This window comes from Clupea harengus, chromosome 5, assembly GCF_900700415.2.
Source record: "Clupea harengus chromosome 5, Ch_v2.0.2, whole genome shotgun sequence".
Classification (NCBI taxonomy): Eukaryota; Metazoa; Chordata; class Actinopteri; order Clupeiformes; family Clupeidae; genus Clupea; species Clupea harengus.
In genome coordinates, this window is record NC_045156.1 from 9,553,123 (window position 1) to 9,574,224 (window position 21,102).

General features: G+C 45.7%; 1 protein-coding gene across 2 annotated transcripts; it reads right to left on the minus strand.

Moving 5' to 3' along the window:
* Positions 1 to 5,402: 5,402 nt before the first annotated feature.
* On the minus strand, positions 5,403 to 20,670 carry cass4 (Cas scaffold protein family member 4). Of its 2 annotated transcripts, none has more exons than XM_031567619.2 (6): positions 19,489 to 20,670; positions 10,221 to 10,655; positions 9,217 to 9,294; positions 7,277 to 8,614; positions 7,036 to 7,119; positions 5,403 to 6,484 (listed from the first exon to the last, which is right to left on the minus strand). In XM_031567619.2, exons 1-6 carry the CDS (start codon positions 19,492 to 19,494, stop codon positions 5,837 to 5,839), a joined length of 2,589 nt encoding a protein of 862 aa, XP_031423479.1. In that variant the 5' UTR covers positions 19,495 to 20,670; the 3' UTR covers positions 5,403 to 5,836. The 2 variants fall into 2 exon arrangements, with proteins under 2 accessions (XP_031423479.1, XP_031423478.1); XM_031567618.2 differs by having other exon boundaries at positions 10,221 to 10,658.
* Positions 20,671 to 21,102: the final 432 nt, after the last annotated feature.

A 21,102-nucleotide genomic window follows, 5' to 3' on the forward strand; every position in this document is an offset into this window, starting at 1 on the left:
GTTGCCTCAAAAGAGGGCGCTAAAGTATCAGTTTAGGCATTTACAAGTTGGTCCATTACTTGCGACGACATATCTGACCTTTTAACTTGTTAGTTCAGATACGCCCCCTAGCGGTCGCGCGGCCGCGACCGGGCTGATAACATCTTAATTACGTGCATGTAGCCACAAAAATAAAAAACATTTTACCATAAAAAGACTTGTATCTGAAAAGCACTAATACTGCCAGAAGCACACGTAATATCAAATGCCTGTGTTCAGCAGGTCATTAGAAAACGACCAAAAGAAAAACGTGGTGTGCCCCCTGCTGTGCCCCACCCCCTGACGCCTCCTCAAACTAATCGTCCATTTAAACATGCTATCTTTGCCAAAATGTCTTGTTTTCTGCCATGAAAAAATCGTTATCTATCCAAACAACTAAATGATGACACTGAATAGTTTAACTGAGGATATTATTGTGGTTTATTTATGTACTCACATCACAGCACAAAACATGCCTCCATTTCCCATATCATATGATCTCAATCTTCTCGAGCTCCTCATGGCCATGACAAATATATATTTTTTTAAAACATACCTGAATAATCAAAGCCATATATCTCTTCTACGAAACTGTGTAGTTTTTATTGGCCACAGTACATTTTATTCCTTGTTCTACGTTCATTTTCATGTCTAGTGCCCACAAACCAACCACTTCCTGTAACAGACGACCGCATTCAAAATGCCTGTTTCTCCAATCCAGTTACTATAAACTGATTGACACCTATTCTATCCAATAGTACTCATTCTCATGTTTACAATGGTATGCCCATTGCCTGTCTTTGAATAATATTACGGTGTGATTGGTCCACGCGTAACCGAAGGTTCTCTGGTGCGCTTTCCATGCGCCAGAGCAGTCATTCCCAGCACAGGCTTTGCGCATTCAACACAACACCTGGAGTTCGCCTATGGACACAATTGGAACAGCTGGATTGTGTCCTAGACATGACATGTAAGTATCTATATCTGCATTTATGTTTTCAGACACGCATAATACTATTAGTATGCACTTTGGTATGTTCTCACAATATTGGCTTGCCTATGTATTTGTCTGGCATATTAGCAAGCCTGCTAGCAAGTTCGCTAACGTTAGCTACATGCTATTTTAGCTGTGTTGTGTGCTCGTAATGTAAACTATGTAAATACATATCTGTATGTATGGTTTCACACACGCTTAATACTATTGGTATGCATTTTTGTACGTTTCCAAATTATTGGCTTGCCTATGTATTTGTCTGGCATATTAGCAAGCCTGCTAGCAAAATCGCTAACGTTAGCTACATGCTATTTTTGCTGTGTTGTGTCCTACTGATGTAAACTATACATGTATCTGCATGTATTCGTTCACACACGCATAATACTATTAGCATACATTTTGGTATGTATGGCATGTTATATTTCTCCTGTTGTGTACTCTCTATGTCTGCATCTTTCTTGTTTTTAGTTGCATATTGTGTTTGGTTATTTTACAATGTCTTTATTTTTTTTGCTGGATTGCTGCGTTGTTTGTGTAACATTTGCCAATTGATTTATTTTTTCCAGAGAGATGTCCCTGCAGGAGATGCATCTGTCCGCTCCCCACTCATTTCATCTCATCTGAACAGATCTCATCTCATCAGAACAGAACTCATCTCATCTTATCCCTCCACACCCACACCCCACTACACCACCTCCACACACCACCACACCCCACTACACCACCTCCACACTACACCACCTCCACACACCACCACCACACACCACTACACCACCTCCACACGCCTCCACACACCACTACACCACCTCCACACACCACTACACCACCTCCACACCCCACTACACACCTCCACACACCACTACACCACCTCCACACACCTCCACACACCACTACACCACCTCCACACCCCACTACACACCTCCACACACCACTACACCACCTCCACACACCTCCACACCCCACTACACACCTCCACACACCACTACACCACCTCCACACACCTCCACACACCACTACACCACCTCCACACACCACTACACCACCTCCACACACCACTACACCACCTCCACACCCCACCACACGCCTCCACACCCCACTACACCACCTCCACACCCCACTACAACACCTCCACACGCCTCCACACACCACTACACCACCTCCACACGCCTCCACACACCACTACACCACCTCCACACCCCACCACACACCTCCACACACCACTACACCACCTCCACACCCCACTACACCACCTCCACACACCACTACACCACCTCCACACCCCACCACACACCTCCACACACCACTACACCACCTCCACACCCCACTACACCACCTCCACACACCACTACACCACCTCCACACACCACTACACACCTCCACACACCACTACACCACCTCCACACACCACTACACCACCTCCACACGCCTCCACACACCACTACACCACCTCCACACCCCTCCACACCCCACTACACCACCTCCACACCCCACTACAACACCTCCACACCCCACTACACCACCTCCACACACCACTACACACCTCCACACACCACTACACCACCTCCACACCCCACCACCTCCACACCCCACTACACCACCTCCACACGCCTCCACACACCACCACACACCACTACACCACCTCCACACACCACTACACACCTCCACACACCACTACACCACCTCCACACCCCACCACACACCACCTCCACACCCCACTACACCACCTCCACACCCCACTACACCACCTCCACACACCACTACACACCTCCACACACCACTACACCACCTCCACACCCCACCACACACCACTACACCACCTCCACACCCCACTACACCACCTCCACACCCCACTACACCACCTCCACACACCACTACACACCTCCACACACCACTACACCACCTCCACACCCCACCACACACCACCACAAAACATACATGATGTACTTTTGAGTACAAAACCACAAAACATACATGATGTACTTTTATATGGATCTGGATAGGTTTTTGGGTATATTTTGGAGAGGCTATAGACCATCATATGTGTTGTCACAATAAATTACAATATATTACACTGAAATTAATTCAGAATGGTTTGCTGTAGTACAGAAGGCAAGAAAAAAGTATGAATTCTTGATGTACAGTGACAGGTACTGGATTTTGTATTTGGTGAGGTTGGAGAGGTTATGAGACACTTGGAGACGTCTAAAGGTATCATATGGAAACTGATGTGTAACACTTGTAAACTTTTGTCTATCTGCTTCAAATTTTTTACACACACTGTCAAGATGTTGTTGCATCAGGAAATGTAAATGTTAGTTTCCTATGACATTCAAAACCCAGTTCTACACTGAAACATAAAAAAAACACTAGGCGTTTTATGTTTTTTTCTGACAAAAATGTTGGTTTTGCTGCACTGAAATGTAAACTAAAATGACATAATAAAACACTTTAACTGATTGCATTTGATGGGCCAAGTGTCTTCTTTAATTTAAGCCATGAATGGTTATTATGCAATGTTTAGAACCATAGATATTCAAGTTTTAAATGGGACAGTGCAATATAGGCGGAAATTGTCAAAAATACCCTTCTGAATTAACAGGTTAAACCAATTTAATCACACGTTAGGCTATAATATGGACTAATTGTTGTGTTTAAAATCTCTGAAGTTGAGACTTAGTTAAGTTCTGAATGGATAAAACCTCTTTCTTAGCAACCTAGTTCAGCTCTGAATAATTTAGGCTATTTAGTTTTAATCTAAGGCTGTTATCAATTAAATTTACTTTGCATTTATTCCTTTAGCTGACACTTCCCTCCAGCGTGACTACAGTTCAGTACAGACATATTTTGATCGGTATGTATGCTCCCTAAACCCATGACCATTTTTTTTAGCTATAATCAAAGATTATACATTTAATTACAAATTCACTTTATTCATATTTGACTCTCGCAGTGATTTATTCATGATAGGCTTTGATGAAACTACAGTTAATATAAAAATGAAATATAGATCAAGTATGAAATGAAGATGAAGTGATTTCTTTGTAATTGCTGGGACAGTTTACAGAGAAAAGAAATGCATACATAACGAAAGCGCTATAGAGGTTTTGATGAATAGTGTTAATAATTTGAGCAGTCTTGTGAATATTACCATGGTATAGTGCATATATGTATATACAAACACGTAGTAGGCAGCTGATGTGTGATATGATGATGCTGTATGATAGCTGTCACCCACCCAGCCAATGTGTAGTTCCTGTTTCTCACGCCACAGGTTTCTTCTCAAGAAAATTAGGTAGTGTTAAATGACCACAAATGCAAAATACGCTTAACATCTATTTCCATGAATGAAGCTTTTATTAAAAATGTTATAGGATAGTAAGAAAGACAAAAACAAGACACAAATAGACAAACACTGAGACTGAATAAACAATAACAAAGAACAAAATTAAGTATGCTTTACATTGACTAATGCATAAGGCTCTATATGGCACTATGTATGGTAAGAATTAAACTATAATGAATATGTACACAAAATGTAAATCATACATATAAAATAAACTGAACACATTCACCGCCTCAGACATACATAACACCTTCAGCCAATTGTACAAAATAATGACACTAGTATTTATCGACAGTATAGGCACATTGTTTGTACATTTTTTGAAGATTTGGCTCAAAAATAAAAGTGCAAAAATTTGTGGTGGACCTTGACACATTTATGCTTGAACAGACATTTCCTGAAAGGAAGCAAAAAACAGATAAGGCTTCTCACAAAACTGAGTGGGGCAATCTGTGACATCTTTAAATAAGATAAGTAGAGAGGGACTTTCTTTCACCACGTTTCATATTGCAATGAAAAAAGTACCTGTATCAGGTTCATGTTGTCACGTATGTGTTTTGTCATATGAAATGTGGGGTGTGTGACGGAGTGCCGTCACTAAGGATGAGTATGTGCTCTTACTGCCATACCAACAAGCCTGGCTCTTTGGCATTGCTGACAGGGTGCAGGTTTGGCACCCCATAGTCCTGGGTTCAAGGCCAGGTGGGGTGACTGCTCTCTCCTTTTGCTACAGGGCGCTTCACAGGACTCGGATGGAATGTCTCTTTAGTTTATGCAATGATAAACCTCTTGGTAAGATTTCAAACCATTGAAATAGGGAAGACAACTTTTCAGATTTCCAGATTGTTTTCCGGTGAGGTAACATTAACCAAATTAAAAACAGTAACATCTTTTAGGTTCTTAACTATTCTTCATAAAATACTTAATAATACCACTTGATATTAATTGTAATGATTAGGTCTATAAAAATTACTTTAAATCTAAACACATCAACTGAAATATATTTTCAAACGCGTTTAAACGGCCACTGTGCCACAAAATTAAAACAGCAGATATGAACATTCTATTGACCAAAATAGCCATGTCCATTTCATGTCAACTTGTGGGTCAACAAGCTAATGAGTCAGTCTTTAGGGATTAATGAAGGGATTTATGAAAACAATGGCAGTCTGCCTATCTGAAACTCAGCAGGGGGCTCTTTGTATCATGGTGCTGCTTGCCCTAGAGCTAGCTCAAATGCAGGGAGAAAAAATACACTGTCCCAATTATGATGCCAGAAGAGTTGCGATACATTGGAAAAGGTGAATAGCACCAGTCTTAAGTCCTGTACTTGTGCATCACAGAAACGGCTCTGTGTTCTTTGGAGCAGGTGTTGTTTTCATGATGTGAAAACGTAATCACCTGTCAGTTTTCTTTCTTAACCCTATAGCAATGTCTCATTGTTTTCAGTGTACTTAAAAGTGTCACTGTGGTGTCCATCGTTAAACCAGGTTGGGGTGACCAGAGGTCTCCAGCGACTGCCGGAAGTGCTGTGCCCGCTGTGCCAGCTCCTTGGCAAACCTCTGGGCCTCCTGGAGCGCCCGCTGGTCGGGGAAGTGCACCGCGGCCTTCTTGGTGGCCACAGCCAGCTGCTTCAGGAGGGCACACAGGTGATTGCTCTTGTGCAGCAGGTCAGTATTGCTGCTGCTGCTGCTGATGCTGCTGCTGCTGCTGCTGCTGCTGTTGTTGTTGCTGCTGCTGCTGCTGCTGGTGGTGTTTCCCTGATGGGCCTCATTGCACAGTGTGTGGACCAGCCTCTGGCCGACCATGATCACCAGCTTACTGTGGGAGATGAAGGTCTCAGGGGGCTGGCCATCCAGGATGCTGTTCACAAACTCCTTGATGGCCCGCTGCAGGGCACCGAAGTACAGGCGGCAGTGTTCAGAGAGCACCGAGTTCGGGAGCTGCTTTTGGGTTGGTTGGGCTGGTGAGTTCGGGAGCTGCGTTTGGGTTGGTTGGGCTGGTGAGTTTGGAAGCTGCGTTTGGGTTGGTTGGGCTGGTGAGTTTGGGAGCTGCGTTTGGGGTGGTGCCTCGGAGGGCGTGGGTGGTTCTTTTTCACCTTCCTTGGAGTTCGAAGAGGAAAGACATGCCTGTAAAGGAGAAAGAAAGAAGGTGGGTATTAGCGTTAGCTGGGTTGAGGTGGATGGCAGTAAAGATTTAGAACAGTAACAAGATGTGTTTAGGTGCATGTTCCCCCTCCTGGAGAAAGCCTCAGATGTTGGACATAAAACAGGATAGGCTGTCTGTAATTAGTGGTAGATCCGAATATCCCCATTCACTCCGTAGTGTGTTTGAGAGTTGAGGTATGGCTCTACAGTCATGGGTGATCGTTAAGGAGGAAATGAGTTGCAGTTTATGTTGGGTACTCAAGTTACACAGGTCAAAATGTTCACGCACAGGCTTTTGAATTAAGGACATGAAGTGGTGCAGTTACATTTTATTGTTGATGCACCCAGAGTTAGTTTTTAAAAGTGAATTATGGATCCTGCATAAATCTGAACTGATTTCTATGTTATAATGTTGAATTCTGTGCTTATGATGTGGTCTACCAGACAAGGTCAATGAGCTTTAGAACTTAAGTTTTTTAGAACATTTTTAAGTTTCTCAATACAAGGGTTTTGCAAAGGAGAGAAATATTTACCTGACTCTTGGGAGTACTTTGACTCTCCTTGGAGTTTCTTCTGTCCAGTACATTCTTTTGTTCATGCATGGTTTCCTTCTTCATCTGTAAATGGGAAACAATGTTGAACTTGAGCACGAACAAAAAGTTATTTCTCTTCAACATCATTATTACTGTACAGATTTTTCAGATACCTAATCTGACTAACTAACTAATATTACACTCTTGTCACAAATGAGAAATAATGAGAAGATTATCATACCTGTAGCTGCACATAGTCATTATCATCTTCTTCTGGGTCTAACACCTGCTCCCTCTTGGCCGTGTCTTTCTTCAAATCTGTCTGGATTGTGGTTTTCTGTGGGGATTCCAGCTCCTTTTGCGCCGTTCGGAACAGAAGCTTTCCGTTGGCGTTCAGAATGGACACCAGGCGTTTGATGTCTTCGGGCACCGTGCGCGCCACCATGACGAGCCTCTCCAGCTGGTCGGGAGTCTGCACCTGGCCGGGGTCCTGGGCCAGGGTGTCAATCAGCCACCCCATCCTTTCCAGGGCATCCACAGCCTGCTGCAGGATGAGCCCCGAGTCCTCGACGATGGAGAGCTGCTTGATTAGCCGAGCCTGGAGGTTGGAGTCGGTCAGCCTCCGCGCGTTCCCCCTCATGTCCGACGCAAAGTTGAGAAACCGCGTGATGGAACTGGCAATGTCCTCAGCGGCAGTGCGGACGGCGGGAAGATGCTTGGCCAGGTGCTCCCGGCACCTCCAGCGGCTGCTGACAAACAGCATGAGCTGGGGCACGGCCCTGCACACCTCGTCCTGCAGCTCCACCAGCTGCCGGCAAGCCTCGTCTTGTGGGAGTGACACCTCCCGCAGGAGCTCGGGCGAGGAGGAGCTGAGCGTGAGTGAGTCGCAGGAGCTGGTGGAGGAGGTGGATGCAGTGGAGGAGGTGGAGGCTGTGCTGATCCGCTGGCTGTCAGCAGTGGATGAGCGGGATGTGCGACTGCCCGACCTCTGCTCCCCGCGCACATCCTCCTCCAGCAGGGACATGAGGCCCAGGGGCAGCCGGCCGCGCGGGTGGGTGTATGTAGGGCCGCAGTTCGCACGGCACTCCAGCGGCACATGGCCTTTGGGGGAGAACGACTCCCCTTGGGAGAACAGGGCTCCTTGGGAAACCGGGGAATTCTTGTGCACCTCTAGGTGCTTCTGTCCCGGAGGGATGTCGTAAATACCGGCAGGGCTGATTGCTCCCACTCCCTGGGGCAGGTTCGGGCTAGGTTTTGGGATGTCGTAGAGGGACATGTCTGATCCACGGCTAGAGATTTTTGGAGGCCAGATGCGAGCGGGTAAAGAGTCATACAGCGTTTCCCCCGCGCTCGCCTCGCTCGCCACGCTCGCCACGTTTGCTGCCATTGTGCCAAAACTGTACCCTTGCTCAGTGCCAGGTTTCTCTGAGGGCGCGGGGACATCATAAATCCATTCGGATTTACGGGGTATCGGCATAGTGCTGTAGCCGCATGCCAGTCTTTGTTGGGCATCAGTGGCAGAGGGCACAGGGATGTCATAGCTGGGCTCCGGGGATATGGATGGAGGCACAGCATACACCTGAACAGAGCCAGAAGAACAAGGAAAAGTTTAATAGAAGGGAGACATTTAATAGAAGATCTGATCCTTCTGCAGATATAAAGCTCAGGTTCAGAAATGTAAACGTGATCTCCCTTTATCTGTATTTGGTGAATTTTTGACAAAATAGTGTTTTTAGTACTAAACTTTTTTTTTACTAAACTTTTTAGACTCTGTATGATATGACGACAGAAACAATGCTAAAGAACTACGTATTGTTATCAGCAGAAGTTGTTTCTCTTTTTGCAATTCAGTGGTTTCACACATTTCAAAGCCACAATTGTCACAAGTAATGCAAAACATGAGTTGCTAGACTAAGTTGCAGAAAAATGTGATGCATACATTATTCGGGCTGGCACTATTGCTCATCTTGGTCTGCATGATCTCATAGCGTTTCTCACGCTCACAAGTGGAAGCCAGCGAAGATTTCCGTGTCAACGGCCTTGGAGCCTGCGCCTGCAGTCAGTCATTTTATCAATGGGTAAAACTACTTGGCATCTGCAACTTCGGTCTAATGAGCACCTTCATTTATTTATTTGAGTTTCCTGATAGAAATGCAACAGAAGTTATACTTATAGGCTCACATTGACGAGAGAAGCTTTTCGCACCAGGCTTGGTACGTCATACACCTCCGCTGTGGGGCTGGGTGCTGTGTTTTTGCCCTAAACCCAAAACAACCAAAAAGGACAAATGTTACAAATACTTTTGTTTACCTGGCCAACAAATGAGCACATGTCTGGTCTAGCAGTCAGCTACCTTTTGTTTGATGCAGGGATAATGATTCCTAAATGCCCTCAGTGCCACAAAACCCCTCAGAAATGCCTGCCTCTTTGCCAATTAACCCAGATCTTTAATCAAAACCATTCCTGGTATTTGCTGGCAGATGGCTACTGTAAAGAAAAACAGCCCTGCCCCTGGAGCAGGAGGGGAAATGGCCAACATGTGGGCTGACCCACAAACCCCCCCAACCCCGAACCCCAGCTTCCACCGCACAGCACAGGCATTCCCACAGACGGCCCTCTCTCTTCGGGGTCCTCAGCAGTCCCGGGTGACTGGTTGCAGTTAGCGCAGTGTCTGAAGTCTGTCTCAGCTCCTCTTTTACGGGCTCGTAAAGCAGCCGCACTGCATGCCTGTCCTCACAGAGGGAGCGAGAGGCCCCTCAGCCCCCCATCTGTTTGTGCTTTTTGCCAGCGGGGGCTTCCGAGCGCAGCGTTTCAGGCGCAGCCTGCCCTCCCATCAGCCACTACTGCTGCCGAGTCAGAGCTTACTCAACAGAAAGGTGGAGGCCTGATATTTAAAGCACACAGATCTAATTGCCATCTTGATGAACTATATTTGCAGGGGTGTGGTCAATAAGCTGTATTTTATTGACCACATTTGATGGCTGTTTTTATCCAAAGCAACTTACAATATCGTAAGTTTTGTATGTGCTGTCTGGCAAATGAACTAATGACCTCTGCGTTCTTAGCATGTTCCTCTACCACCTAAGCTACAGCAACATTAATAAAGCTTTACTTGACAGTATAGATACAGAAACCTCATCATAGATACAGATATGAATGCAAAAGACATTAACAGGGAGGCTTACCTTGGAGGGTGAGCCTCTGCCCTTGTGCCTGTGTGGTGAAGGCCCAGGGCTCCAGCAGGCCGGGGCGGGGGCGGGGGACGGCACCTCATAGATCCGCTCCATGCACTCGTACGCCGGGCTGGAGCTACACTGCCTGGGCACCGAGGGGATCTGGTAGATGTTCTGGGGAGCCTGTCTGACGACCGGGGAGACCAACGCGGAGAAGGGCTTGTCTGCTTGTCTAGAGGGGGGATAAAGCGCCTCCGCTTGGGAAGGGGAGAGGAGGAGTAGGCGGTTGGCCGGGGCGAAGCCCTGGCGCCCGTGGAGGGAGCACTTCCACCAGCCGACACTGCCCGCCACGTTCTGATCCATCACCGTGAGGATGTCACCCTTACGGAAGGCCAGCTCGTCTGAGCACTCCGCCGTGTTGTCATAGAGAGCTTTGGCGAGGACGTTCTGCTGAAAACAACGAGAATGAGAATATTAAGGCTAAATCTGGGATGTAGTCATACATTGTGCCATTTTGACAAACATACAGAAATAGAACTTCATCTACTCACCACTCCACTCCTCATCTACTCAAAATAAAAAAAATATTGGCAAATGGCAGTGGATTGAGGGATCTGGCATCGACTGGATCTTATTAATATACTGGATCTACTGGATTTAAAGGATCTACTGGAACTGGGAGCCATATCTCCTTCAGTCAGCTGCTGTAGGGGGCCTTTCCCCCTTAGATCAGTGACTGCAGCCTCTGGTGTGGTGTCAGGGTGGTAGGAGCTCGACAGACAGGGTCTTTGTTGTAGAGGATAATGGGTCTGTGCATGGCCAGGCACTGCTTGGGTTTGCTGCTGAAACGAGTGACTCAGTGACCTTGTCTCCCAGATTTGCCCGGCGCAAAAGGCAGAATGTCAGTTCATCTTAACTCACCGCCGCCATCTCAGTTTGGCCAGCTTTTAAACGGCTCACAATCACAGAGGCACAGAAGCTTGCAGGGACGCTAAAAAAAATTCTTCAGCCACAAGGTATGCATTTGCAAAAACATCCCCTTCACATACAAGTTTCAAAAACATCCCTTAAAAGGCGTGTATTTACAGAAACACCTCCTAGACCTCAAGGCATGTTTTTGTCGGGGACGTAGACTGCACATAGTAGCATTCTACTGGCAATGTAAGGCGGGAGCTTCAACCAGATGGTGGCTAACTGTAGCTCATCCAGCCCTGCCCTGGAATGGGTTAGCATAGGTTGCTAACAGAAGAGGTCCTTCAGGAGTTTTTGTAAACATCTGCCTTTCCCAAACCAGGAGAAATAATATCAGTGTCACACTGTTATGTGTATGTCTACCAAGAGTCCTGTTTATCCTTCCTGTCTTGACTTTCCTAGTATAAGCATGGGAAATCTTAAGTCTCCCTTACTTCCTGCCAAAGTCTAATGGCTGTTTCTACTCTATTGTTTACATGTACTCAACAATGAAACACCTGAGTTTAAACCCTGAGTTTAACCCTTCATTATTGAGCACCTGGTTCTAAAATGGTTCCCATCTTTGTTCTCAGTATCTTATTTCCAGACAGGTTTTGGGCTTTTATCATACAGTAAAATGAGGAACCATGTTATTCTCTGATTCAAAGATATTTTTCTGCATGTGTCTGCATCGAGTTGAGTGCAAAACCACCTGCGAGTCATGAACCCAACGAGACATCCGATGCCTTTGGTTTTTAAATACCCTCAACACACACGCACAAAAACACACACGCAGCCTGTGTGCTCGGACTCACTGCACGCGTCGTTTTAAACCCCGGCCCATGTGTCCAGAAATTCCTTAATGCCAACAGTCCCTCACACACACACACACACACACACACACACACACACACACACACACACACACACACACACACACACACACACACACACACACACACGCTACTCGCACACATAACAGCCCTGCAGCCCTGATGTCTCAGTAAGCTTCAGTAACAGCATGTTGGTCTCTTTAAATAACCCCACTTTGGGACAGGACGAGAGAACTGAGAACCTGAAACGTAAACACTCAAATATGAATTCAGAGCTCGCCTCCCTCTCTCAATGGAATGCTCGACAAATTTTTTGTTTTTATTTGTTGTGTATACAACATAACAAAATAATAAAATGCAAGTGGCCACCAAAGAAGCACATTCATTTTAGTTCATTGACCATTCTTGATTTTCCATTTTTGGCTCTTCTTGAACAGCACAGCTCTGTGACGCACAGTATCTCATGATATCAGATTTAGAGCACACAGAGGATATATAAAAAAAAAAAACGCGGCCTACTCTTTCAGCGATTGAACGTTGTGATAACACTTACTCATAGAGCTGACACCCCACCCCCTTTCCCCACCCACCACTGTCCCCAGCGATCACTCTTGAGAGTGGGGGTCCAAGGAAGGGAAGAGTGGCACTCCTCTCACTCCTCTCTCAGTCTTACCGCAGCTCCACCCTATCCTTGCCCAGCACACTCACAGGCTTCCTTCCTAACGCTCCAACCTCAGCCGATAAGCCCCTGGGCCCTGCTGCCCATGCCTTACATGGCTCTGCCCCTCTCTCCCTCTCTCTCTCTCTCTCCCTTTTTTTCTTTCTTTCTCTTTCCATCCATCTCACGATCTGTTGCTGTCTTCCATTCTCCCATTCTACCGGTCTCGATCTCTGTCTCCCCCTCTCTTTCTTCTTTTCTTTCTCTTTCTCTTTCTCTCTCTCTATCTATCTCTCTCTCTCTGCAGGGTGAATCCTCTGCCACAAAGACCCCATTCACCCCACAGGCCCTAACACGCTCTGCACCTGTCAGAGGCCAAGAGGCTGCCAGGTCCCAAAGCAGCACAGGCCCCCTAGCGCAGCACGCTGACCAGCTACCCCTACCCCTGTCCACATCAGAGCTCAGCACACTCCACCTCCCCCACCCCACAGCTCCCTGGGTCACCCCGTCGTTATAGCAAAGAGGCAGGAAAACATGCTTGGATTGGGGTCACAAGGTGTTTGAGGGGTACTTCTTCGGTGCTAATATACGTTGGGCCTATTTGCCGTGATCACACACCTCAGCCCAGAGTTCATAAGCAGGTCACTGAGGTTATTTCTACTGAGAGTTTACCACTGCGAGTGCAGTTCATAAACTACTTCAGTGGTTTGTGAACTGTCCTCTTGACATACTTATTTTGTGTGTGTGCGGGTGTGTGTGTGTGTGTGGTGTGTGTGAGTGTGTGTGTGTGAGTGTGTGTGTGTGTGTGTGTGTGTGTGTGTGTGTGTGTGTGTGTGTGTGTGTGTGTGTGTGTGTGTGTGTGTGTGTGTGTGTGTGTGTGTGTGTGTGTGTGTGTGTGTGTGTGTGTGTGTGTGTGTGTGTGCACTCTAGCAGAGCCTGATACAGTAGAAAGAGGTCAGATTCAGCTGTGAGGTGTTTGGGATTCCAGCTCCTGCCTGGCCCCAAGGATTAGCCTCAGACAGCTGGTGTGAGGATGGCAGAGAGCCGCAGCTGTCCTTGTCCTTCACCTCTTCACTCTCTCTCTCACTCACTCTCTTTTTCTATTCTCCTCTCTCTTTCACTCCACTCACTCGTTTGCTCCCTCAAGTCCCCTCACTTTCTTGCTTGTTCGCTTGCTCCTTTGCCTTTCTTCTCTCTCTCTCTCTCTCTCTCTCTCTCTCTCTCTCTCTGTTTTTCCGAAGATTCACAACAACAGGATTATGGAAAGAGCAATTTCTAGATTTGTGTTGTAAATGTGTGATCTACTCTCTAATGCTATTTTTAAAGTGGCAACATCTATTCCTAGCTGACCTCAATGAATACATGCATTCTGACAAATTAAATATGTACCATTTTTAACTCTAACATGAAAGCTGGCTATTCTCTCTATATATATATTCTAGCTGTAACACATATTTGAGTAGGTGACCTAAATATTCATCCAAATCGTTTCTTAATAAGGAACTTTTTTATGTCTTAAACCTTAATATGCTGATGTGTCAGAAACTAAGCGATTGAAGCAGTCGGCTATTTTTTTTCTCTCTCTCTCTCTCTCTCTCTCTCCCTCACTCCCTCTGAGTTAAAATCCCACATCCTGCACATTCCATGTGTACCACCAAGGAGCATTTTCTCACACAGCCTCACAGAGGTGAGGACTTTTGTGGGAATCCTCCTTTCCTGGCACACTTTGACCTCTCACCTTTCGATGGCCAGGGTCATGGCCCAGGGTCGGGTCGGCACCTCCATGTAACACTAGCAGCACTGCCGGTAGGTGCCGGACAGAAATGCTTGCAATGCAAGACGGCAATCAGGGCCACTTCAAAACACTGGAGGAGTTGAATATGCACAGTTTTACACAGTATGTTCTGGAGTTGTGCTTGAATATGCACAGTGTTAAAGAGTATGTTCTGGAGTTGTCTGCAAAGAGTGCGTGTTCTGCAAGCCATCTTTCATACATTAAGGTGCCAAACTGTTCTTCTCTGCTGAGAATGGAAGGAGATCTGAGTGGATCAGGGCCCCTTCAGAGTTTTCAGTGGGTTCTAAGTAGAACCTATAGACTTCTAAGTAAAACCTCTACGCACAGATGCTTCTTCGGTGTATGTAGGCTGCAAGGATTCTTTGGGGCATGTAGACTGTGTGTGTGTGTCTTCTTTGGTGTATGTAGGCTGCGTGCAGATGCTTATTTGATGTATGTGTGTGTGTATGTGTAGGGAGAGAGGGAGTGTGAGTGTATTTAGACTGTGTGTGTGTGTGTCTTCTTTGGTATATGTGCGTGTGTTTGTGTGTGTGTGTGTGTGTGTGTGTGTGTGTGTGTGTGTGTGTGTGTGTGTGTGTGTAGGGAGAGAGGGAGTGTGAGTGTATGTAGACTGTGTGTGTGTGTGTGAGTGTGTCTTCTTTGGTGTATGTAGGCAAGCTTTCCTTTCTTAAGAGTGTTGAAAGACATCCAAGAGGGAAATTGGACCCGGCTATTTCTGTCCCCTGTAGGTAAAGATCAGACTTATCAACAGCTCGCCCCAATTTATGAGAGGAAACCCAGTGACACCCGGGCCGGACGGCTCAGATGCGTGCCATATTTTCACGGGAGGCGAGAGGGCTAACGCTAACGGTAAATATTTAAACTGTGTCACTGCCAGAGCCAGACGCTGAGCATAGCCCCCGGGGGCTTCTTGCTCTCAGCACCAACGGAGGAAGCAGGCCTGTAAAACTGACATCTAAGACGTTCCCACAGTGACTCGGAAGGCAGCAGGGGCAATTGTGTCTGGCTGTCATACTATCAATACTGGATATGAAACGTTAGTTTACAGTGCATTTAATGCAGGCTGCTGGTTGTCAAGGCAATGACGTGAAGGTTTAAGTATCGATATGAAGAGCAGCTTCGCTTTGGTTGCTTACTATGCAGACACAAATGTGGAAGCACACCAAATCTGAGGTTTTTTTATAGTTTGGTGGCACAAAATGCATAACTTCTGCATTGTGAGAGAGGCTTGTAACACACTCTAACCAGACATCCCCTTTCTTTTTTCACGCTGAATTACCATATCAGTCATTAGGATATAATGAAAAGAACTAAGGTGAGAGGACATTTCAGGGTACCCATCAACAACAACAAAGATCACATGAGAACTCCAAAAGGGGGGTTCAAGAAAAGGAGGACTCAGAACGTGAACGTGGTCCCAGAATGGCCGTGACATTGCCCCGTCTGCTGCCCTGGTATTTCCTGTCTCAGCACAGTGACAGATACCATATACAACTCCTCTGTTCCCACAGCAAAACTTCCTGGGAGATGTTTCATACACATCCTCCCAATTTTCCAAGAAGAAGAGGAGGATTGCAGGGTAGCATATTTAGTTTGACAGACAGATTGGTCTAATCAGATATTTACAATGAGTGGCTGGCAATAGCTTATAATGCTCAGTGCAAGGATTATTTTGTGCAGCTAATTGTGGTGTTTTTCAACTATAGTGAGCGACTGTGCTCCTGTTGCGTGTGTGTACGTGTGTGTGTGTGGGTGTGGTTGTTGGGGTGTGTGTGTGTGTGTGTGTGTGTGTGTGTGTGTGTGTTATCTTTAGCCTGACTGCTGAGTTTTTATTTTGCAGCTCACTTCCTGGCGTGCATCATTTTCTGCTTCCCCTCTCTCTCTCTCTCTCACTGTCTATCTCTCTCTTTCCCCTTCTCTCTCTCCCCCTCTCTCTCTGCGGTTACTCACCACCACCACATCTCTCCTCCTTCTCCGAATGGCCCCTGTGTGTTCACTCGCCCTCAATGGAACTCTGACGTTAGTGTCACCAGAAACACCACGGCGGCTTCTGTTGTGGCCGTGTGAAGCTCTGGGCTTCTGGACTTCTGAGTAGCCTACGTCCTTTGGTTGCATGAGGTAGCACATGCAGTTGCAGTGACTGAGTGTGCATTGGTATAAGCCCATCCAGATCAATCAATCTCAATCAATAAAGTGCAGATACTTCCATACCAATACTTCCAGATCTCAGTTTTTTGTGACTCTCCTTAAAATGCACAAAACATTGTGTCCATCCCATCTATAAACTTTGTGCTGAGATCTGGAAGTATTGGTATGGAAGTATCTGCACTTTATTGATTGAGATTGATTGATCTAGATGGGCTTATACAGATTCTCCTTAACATTGAGTCCATCCCATCTATAAACTGTGCTTGTTTTTGCATATCTGTATTATCTCTGGCCTATGAAAGCCTTTTCGACTATAAAATGTCAAGGATGCGGGCCATAGTGAAATCATAGAGTGAATGCCGCTTGTAGAGTGGAATGGAAAGTAGTCGGGCCATAGAGAGTAGAGAGTAAAACTCCCATCAAAACAGAACAAATTCCCTCCCTCGCTCCCCTCATCTCACGCCTGCTGGATACCCCCCACCTCCCCAGTGATTGATGATCAGGGTCACCGGTCGTCACGGCTTCGTATCCACACCTCTCACAGACTCAGCAGATGCTCCGGAGGCAACGAGGGGAGTCATGCCTATTTGAACTTCTTGATGTGAAAGACGGCTGGTGGTGGTGGTGGCATCCCACTTCTTCATAGACTCGCTTGAGAAACACTACTTCTATTTCTACTACACACCACCCACCTCACCAGAGGGGGTGAGTCACGCTACACACAGACTTTGAGCAGAACTGATGGAAAATGACCCCACACTCATGATGAACCACACTTGGTGGCTTTCTGTTTTTTTTAGTTTGATGCAATGAAGTCATTGTCAGCTCATTCTCACAGTGCAACCACAACATGGCCTATCCCTTTTTTTTCTATGAGGCTGACTAAATGTTTTCTCATGGGTTCTTAAGTAGCATGATGCAGCACAGGGCAGCCTGAACAGGGCCTTGGCAGGATACAGACTCATACCTCATCCTCCTCAGTGTCACTGTCTTCCTGCGAATACAATACGGATGACTCCACAGCTCTTGTGCAAAACACAGGGGGAGGCTGCGACAGGGCCTGTTAAAACTGACATCGAAGACGTTTCCACGGCGACTGGGGAGGCAGCGGGACAAGTATATGTCAAGCTGTCACACTGTTTATACAGGACCTCACCCCCCGTGCTAATTCATGACTGGAGCCCAAACCCAATGATTCAACCTAGGGTTTGATACAGCAGAGTGCCGCACACCCAGAAACCAAGTCAACAAGGATCACAACATTTTAGCCGTGCACACCCGTTGAACTGATAATGTGACTTAATGGTAAAAATAGATGACACATTTGTTTTCGATTTTAAAAAGTAGGTCAGCATCAAAGAGAGTTGGTCAACCAAAGTCTTGGATAGAAATATCTCCCTTTAAAAAGTTTAAGTACTGATAGAGGGTATTGTTTGTCCAGAACTTGGTATTTTGTCCCTAAACTTCATGTTGTTGTGCAGAGGCGTCTGCTAGGGTGTTGCTCAGGTTACATACAAAGGGCAGCGGGTACAAGTCTGATGTTCATGTCCCACATTTTACATTTAAAATATCCTCACACTCTCACTGCAGTTTTCATGCTACTCAAAGTACATATATACATAGCTGACCGAGTGGACAAAGTGTCAATTGTTTTTGGATAGAAGTGTTTACTGAAGAACCTAATGCCATACAAGCATATGCTCTACAGTTTCTGCGATGGACAGCTGTAGAGAGGGAGTCTTTTCTCACAGATCCCTGTCATAACCAATCTGGCCTGTGACAGAGGGAGTCCAGCTGGGACTAAATGAACCGACACGCTGGACACGAACGTATAGACACACACCCAGAGATGTGAAACACCCAGAGACAGGCACTGGAGTCCACACACACACACACACGTATGCAAGGCTCCACTGCACTAAAAAGGCACTTTTAAAGTCTATTTCCATGGGCACTTTTTTATGTCTTTGATACAGTAGCGCATTTTGATTTGGCTGTTTATTGTGGTTATGCTTAAGCAGTTAACTCTCACAAACTTTGGTTTGTGCCTTAGATGCAAGAATCTTAGATGCAGTCTCTAGATAATGAGGTTAAAACGCCTCAGTCTTCGTCACTTCTCCAACGTTCTCTTTATCGAGCAGAAATACACATCTCAACTTCTGCATTCACCGGTCTCATCACTACAGCTGCAGAAAAAACTCAAAACCTCACCTTCAAGAGAGCCACTACATTCAAAAAGTCACAAAATAACCAACCAGAACCTTCTTTCAAAAGAGAATTACTCTCAAAAAGGCTGAAATTATGAAAGAATAACAACAGCACTATAACTGAGGTCCAAGCTCTGGGATTATTCCATATTTCAGATATACTGTACGTGTCCTAATTATCTGGCCTCTAACTGAGCCTGTGTAGGGCCCAATGGTGCTAATGACATACGTAAAAAGCTCGCCTTCAGCACTCTGGCACAGGACAAATAGTCTCGGGTTACACAGGGCAGCACAGGGCAGCACAGCCAGGAGCGCTGCTGGCTGAACAGGGGGTCGGGCAACAGCGCGTGAAACCCGCAGAGGTAGCTGACACCACACCTTTGACAGAAATCCCAGCACTTGGTGGTCTGTCTATCAGCACAATCTAGCCGGGTGGCAACCAGACCACACCAGAGGGAGGACAACAGCCTGGCAGCCTAGCCATGCCCAGTTTCGGAAATGTGATTTCTACATTTATTTCCTCTGAGGAAATATTTGTTAAGCTGTGTTGAAAGACCAGACTTAAGATGAAATCATGAACAGAAATTTTTTTTTAAATTTTTTTTTACTACAATCCTACAATTAACAACAGGAAACATTGCCTATGTTTTGTAAGATTAACTACAAAAATGAGAAAAGATGCACTCACCTCCATTTCTTTGAATTGGCTTTAGTTAGAACCCATAAACAGAAACGCAGCCCATTTAAAAGTCCATTCGAGGAATCCAAACACTCCACACCATAGCTGGCAGTGAGCACAATTGTTCTGTAGGACTTCCTTCTCTCCAACTCCCTCCGTGTTTGTGTCTGTCTCTACTTCTGTGTGTCTGTCTGTCTCTCCCACAGTGGGTCCTCAGCACATAGCTTGAGTTGTCACAGGAACCCTGGACGAGAGAGTGGCACCCACTCATGACAGACAGCCCCCCCTCCCTCCCTCTCCTCTCTCAGCTAGCCAATCATTCCTCAAGCACCCTGAAGGCTCCGCCTCCCTGTAACATCTCTCTCTCTGCCTCTCTGTTGGTGGTGGTTTGATATAATTTGCTGCATGTAAAGGTACTGCTAACTCCATGTAACAAGTATGTCTAAAACAAAAAGTGTTTTCTTTCTTGGATGAAATGTTTCTAGGATGAAATGTTCATTTTCTTTCACTTCTGTTCCCTTCCTTCTCCGTTCTTCCCCAAAAGGTTTGCGGTGTGAGATTTATCACGGGTTTATTTGAAAAGTGTGAATTCTCAAGCCTTGGCCTTTGTTGTCAGGACAACACAAAAGAAGGAGAATGCCTGGGAGGAACCCTGGGAGAGGCGGGGTGGGGTTGGGTGTAGGTTACTGAGGACTTGGAGTCGGTCTACAACAATCCAGACCCTACAAAACTGTCTGAGACATTAAAAGACAGTCAGGAAACTAGGAGGACTGGATGGACAAATAAGGAAAATCTACCCACATCACGACACACATTTACGGTCCTAGTTCTAAGAGGTTTCACCTAAATTCTCATTAACTATTACCACACATTTGTATGTCTTTGTGAAATACTGGACGTGTCTGTGTAAACTGCTGCCTGATGCAGCAGAAGTGCAAACCCCCTGCATACTGATGCGTTAACTCCGTAAAATATTTCCTTAGATTCACATGCTGACCTGCTAATAGACATACATTTTCAGGAACAATGGTAAGAACCCAGTGTCTATGCACTAGTATATTTATAGAGGTAGTAACTTCCTCTTTAGACACTTCAGTCTTCTGTACTCCTGAACCATATTGTTCATTCATAATATAAACAACAAACAATACATTTCAGAAGGTGCCTTGGATTTAGAAGCACAATGATACTTCAGATTCCCCAGGTTGTATTTAAGATTGTTTAATGTCTAAGTTGTCTTGACTTTAAACTTCAGGACCCTTTTGTTTTAAGCTCCAACAGGTTATTTTATGTAGAAAATTTTCCATGTAGAACATTACAATTTTATTTAATAAAAGGGGTAAAACTGTCCACAGTCCATCATGATCGTTTAGGTGGCGCAACAGCACAGCTGGACAATGACCACAGGTTCTCAATTACTAGCCACAAGAAATGCTCACAAAATATATTTCATATTTGTCTTTTGCATGTGATTTGCTCTTGATGGTTCAGTCAATGAATGAAACATAAATTGGCACTATCATTTTTTGCTTCAATGAACCTCAGTGTGTCACAAACCACTGTGGTCATTTGGACAGCCGAACATGGTCCTCTTCCTGTGCGCTGCGGTAAGAAAGATGGCAC

Bases quoted from the DNA above. Each gene is read 5' to 3' on its own strand.
- cass4 (XM_031567618.2), bottom strand. The intron at 7,120-7,276 runs GTATGATAATCT...TCCCATTTACAG, and splicing joins ATGACTATGTGCAGCTACAG to ATGAAGAAGGAAACCATGCA. The intron at 6,485-7,035 runs GTAAATATTTCT...TCTCCTTTACAG, and splicing joins AAAGTACTCCCAAGAGTCAG to GCATGTCTTTCCTCTTCGAA.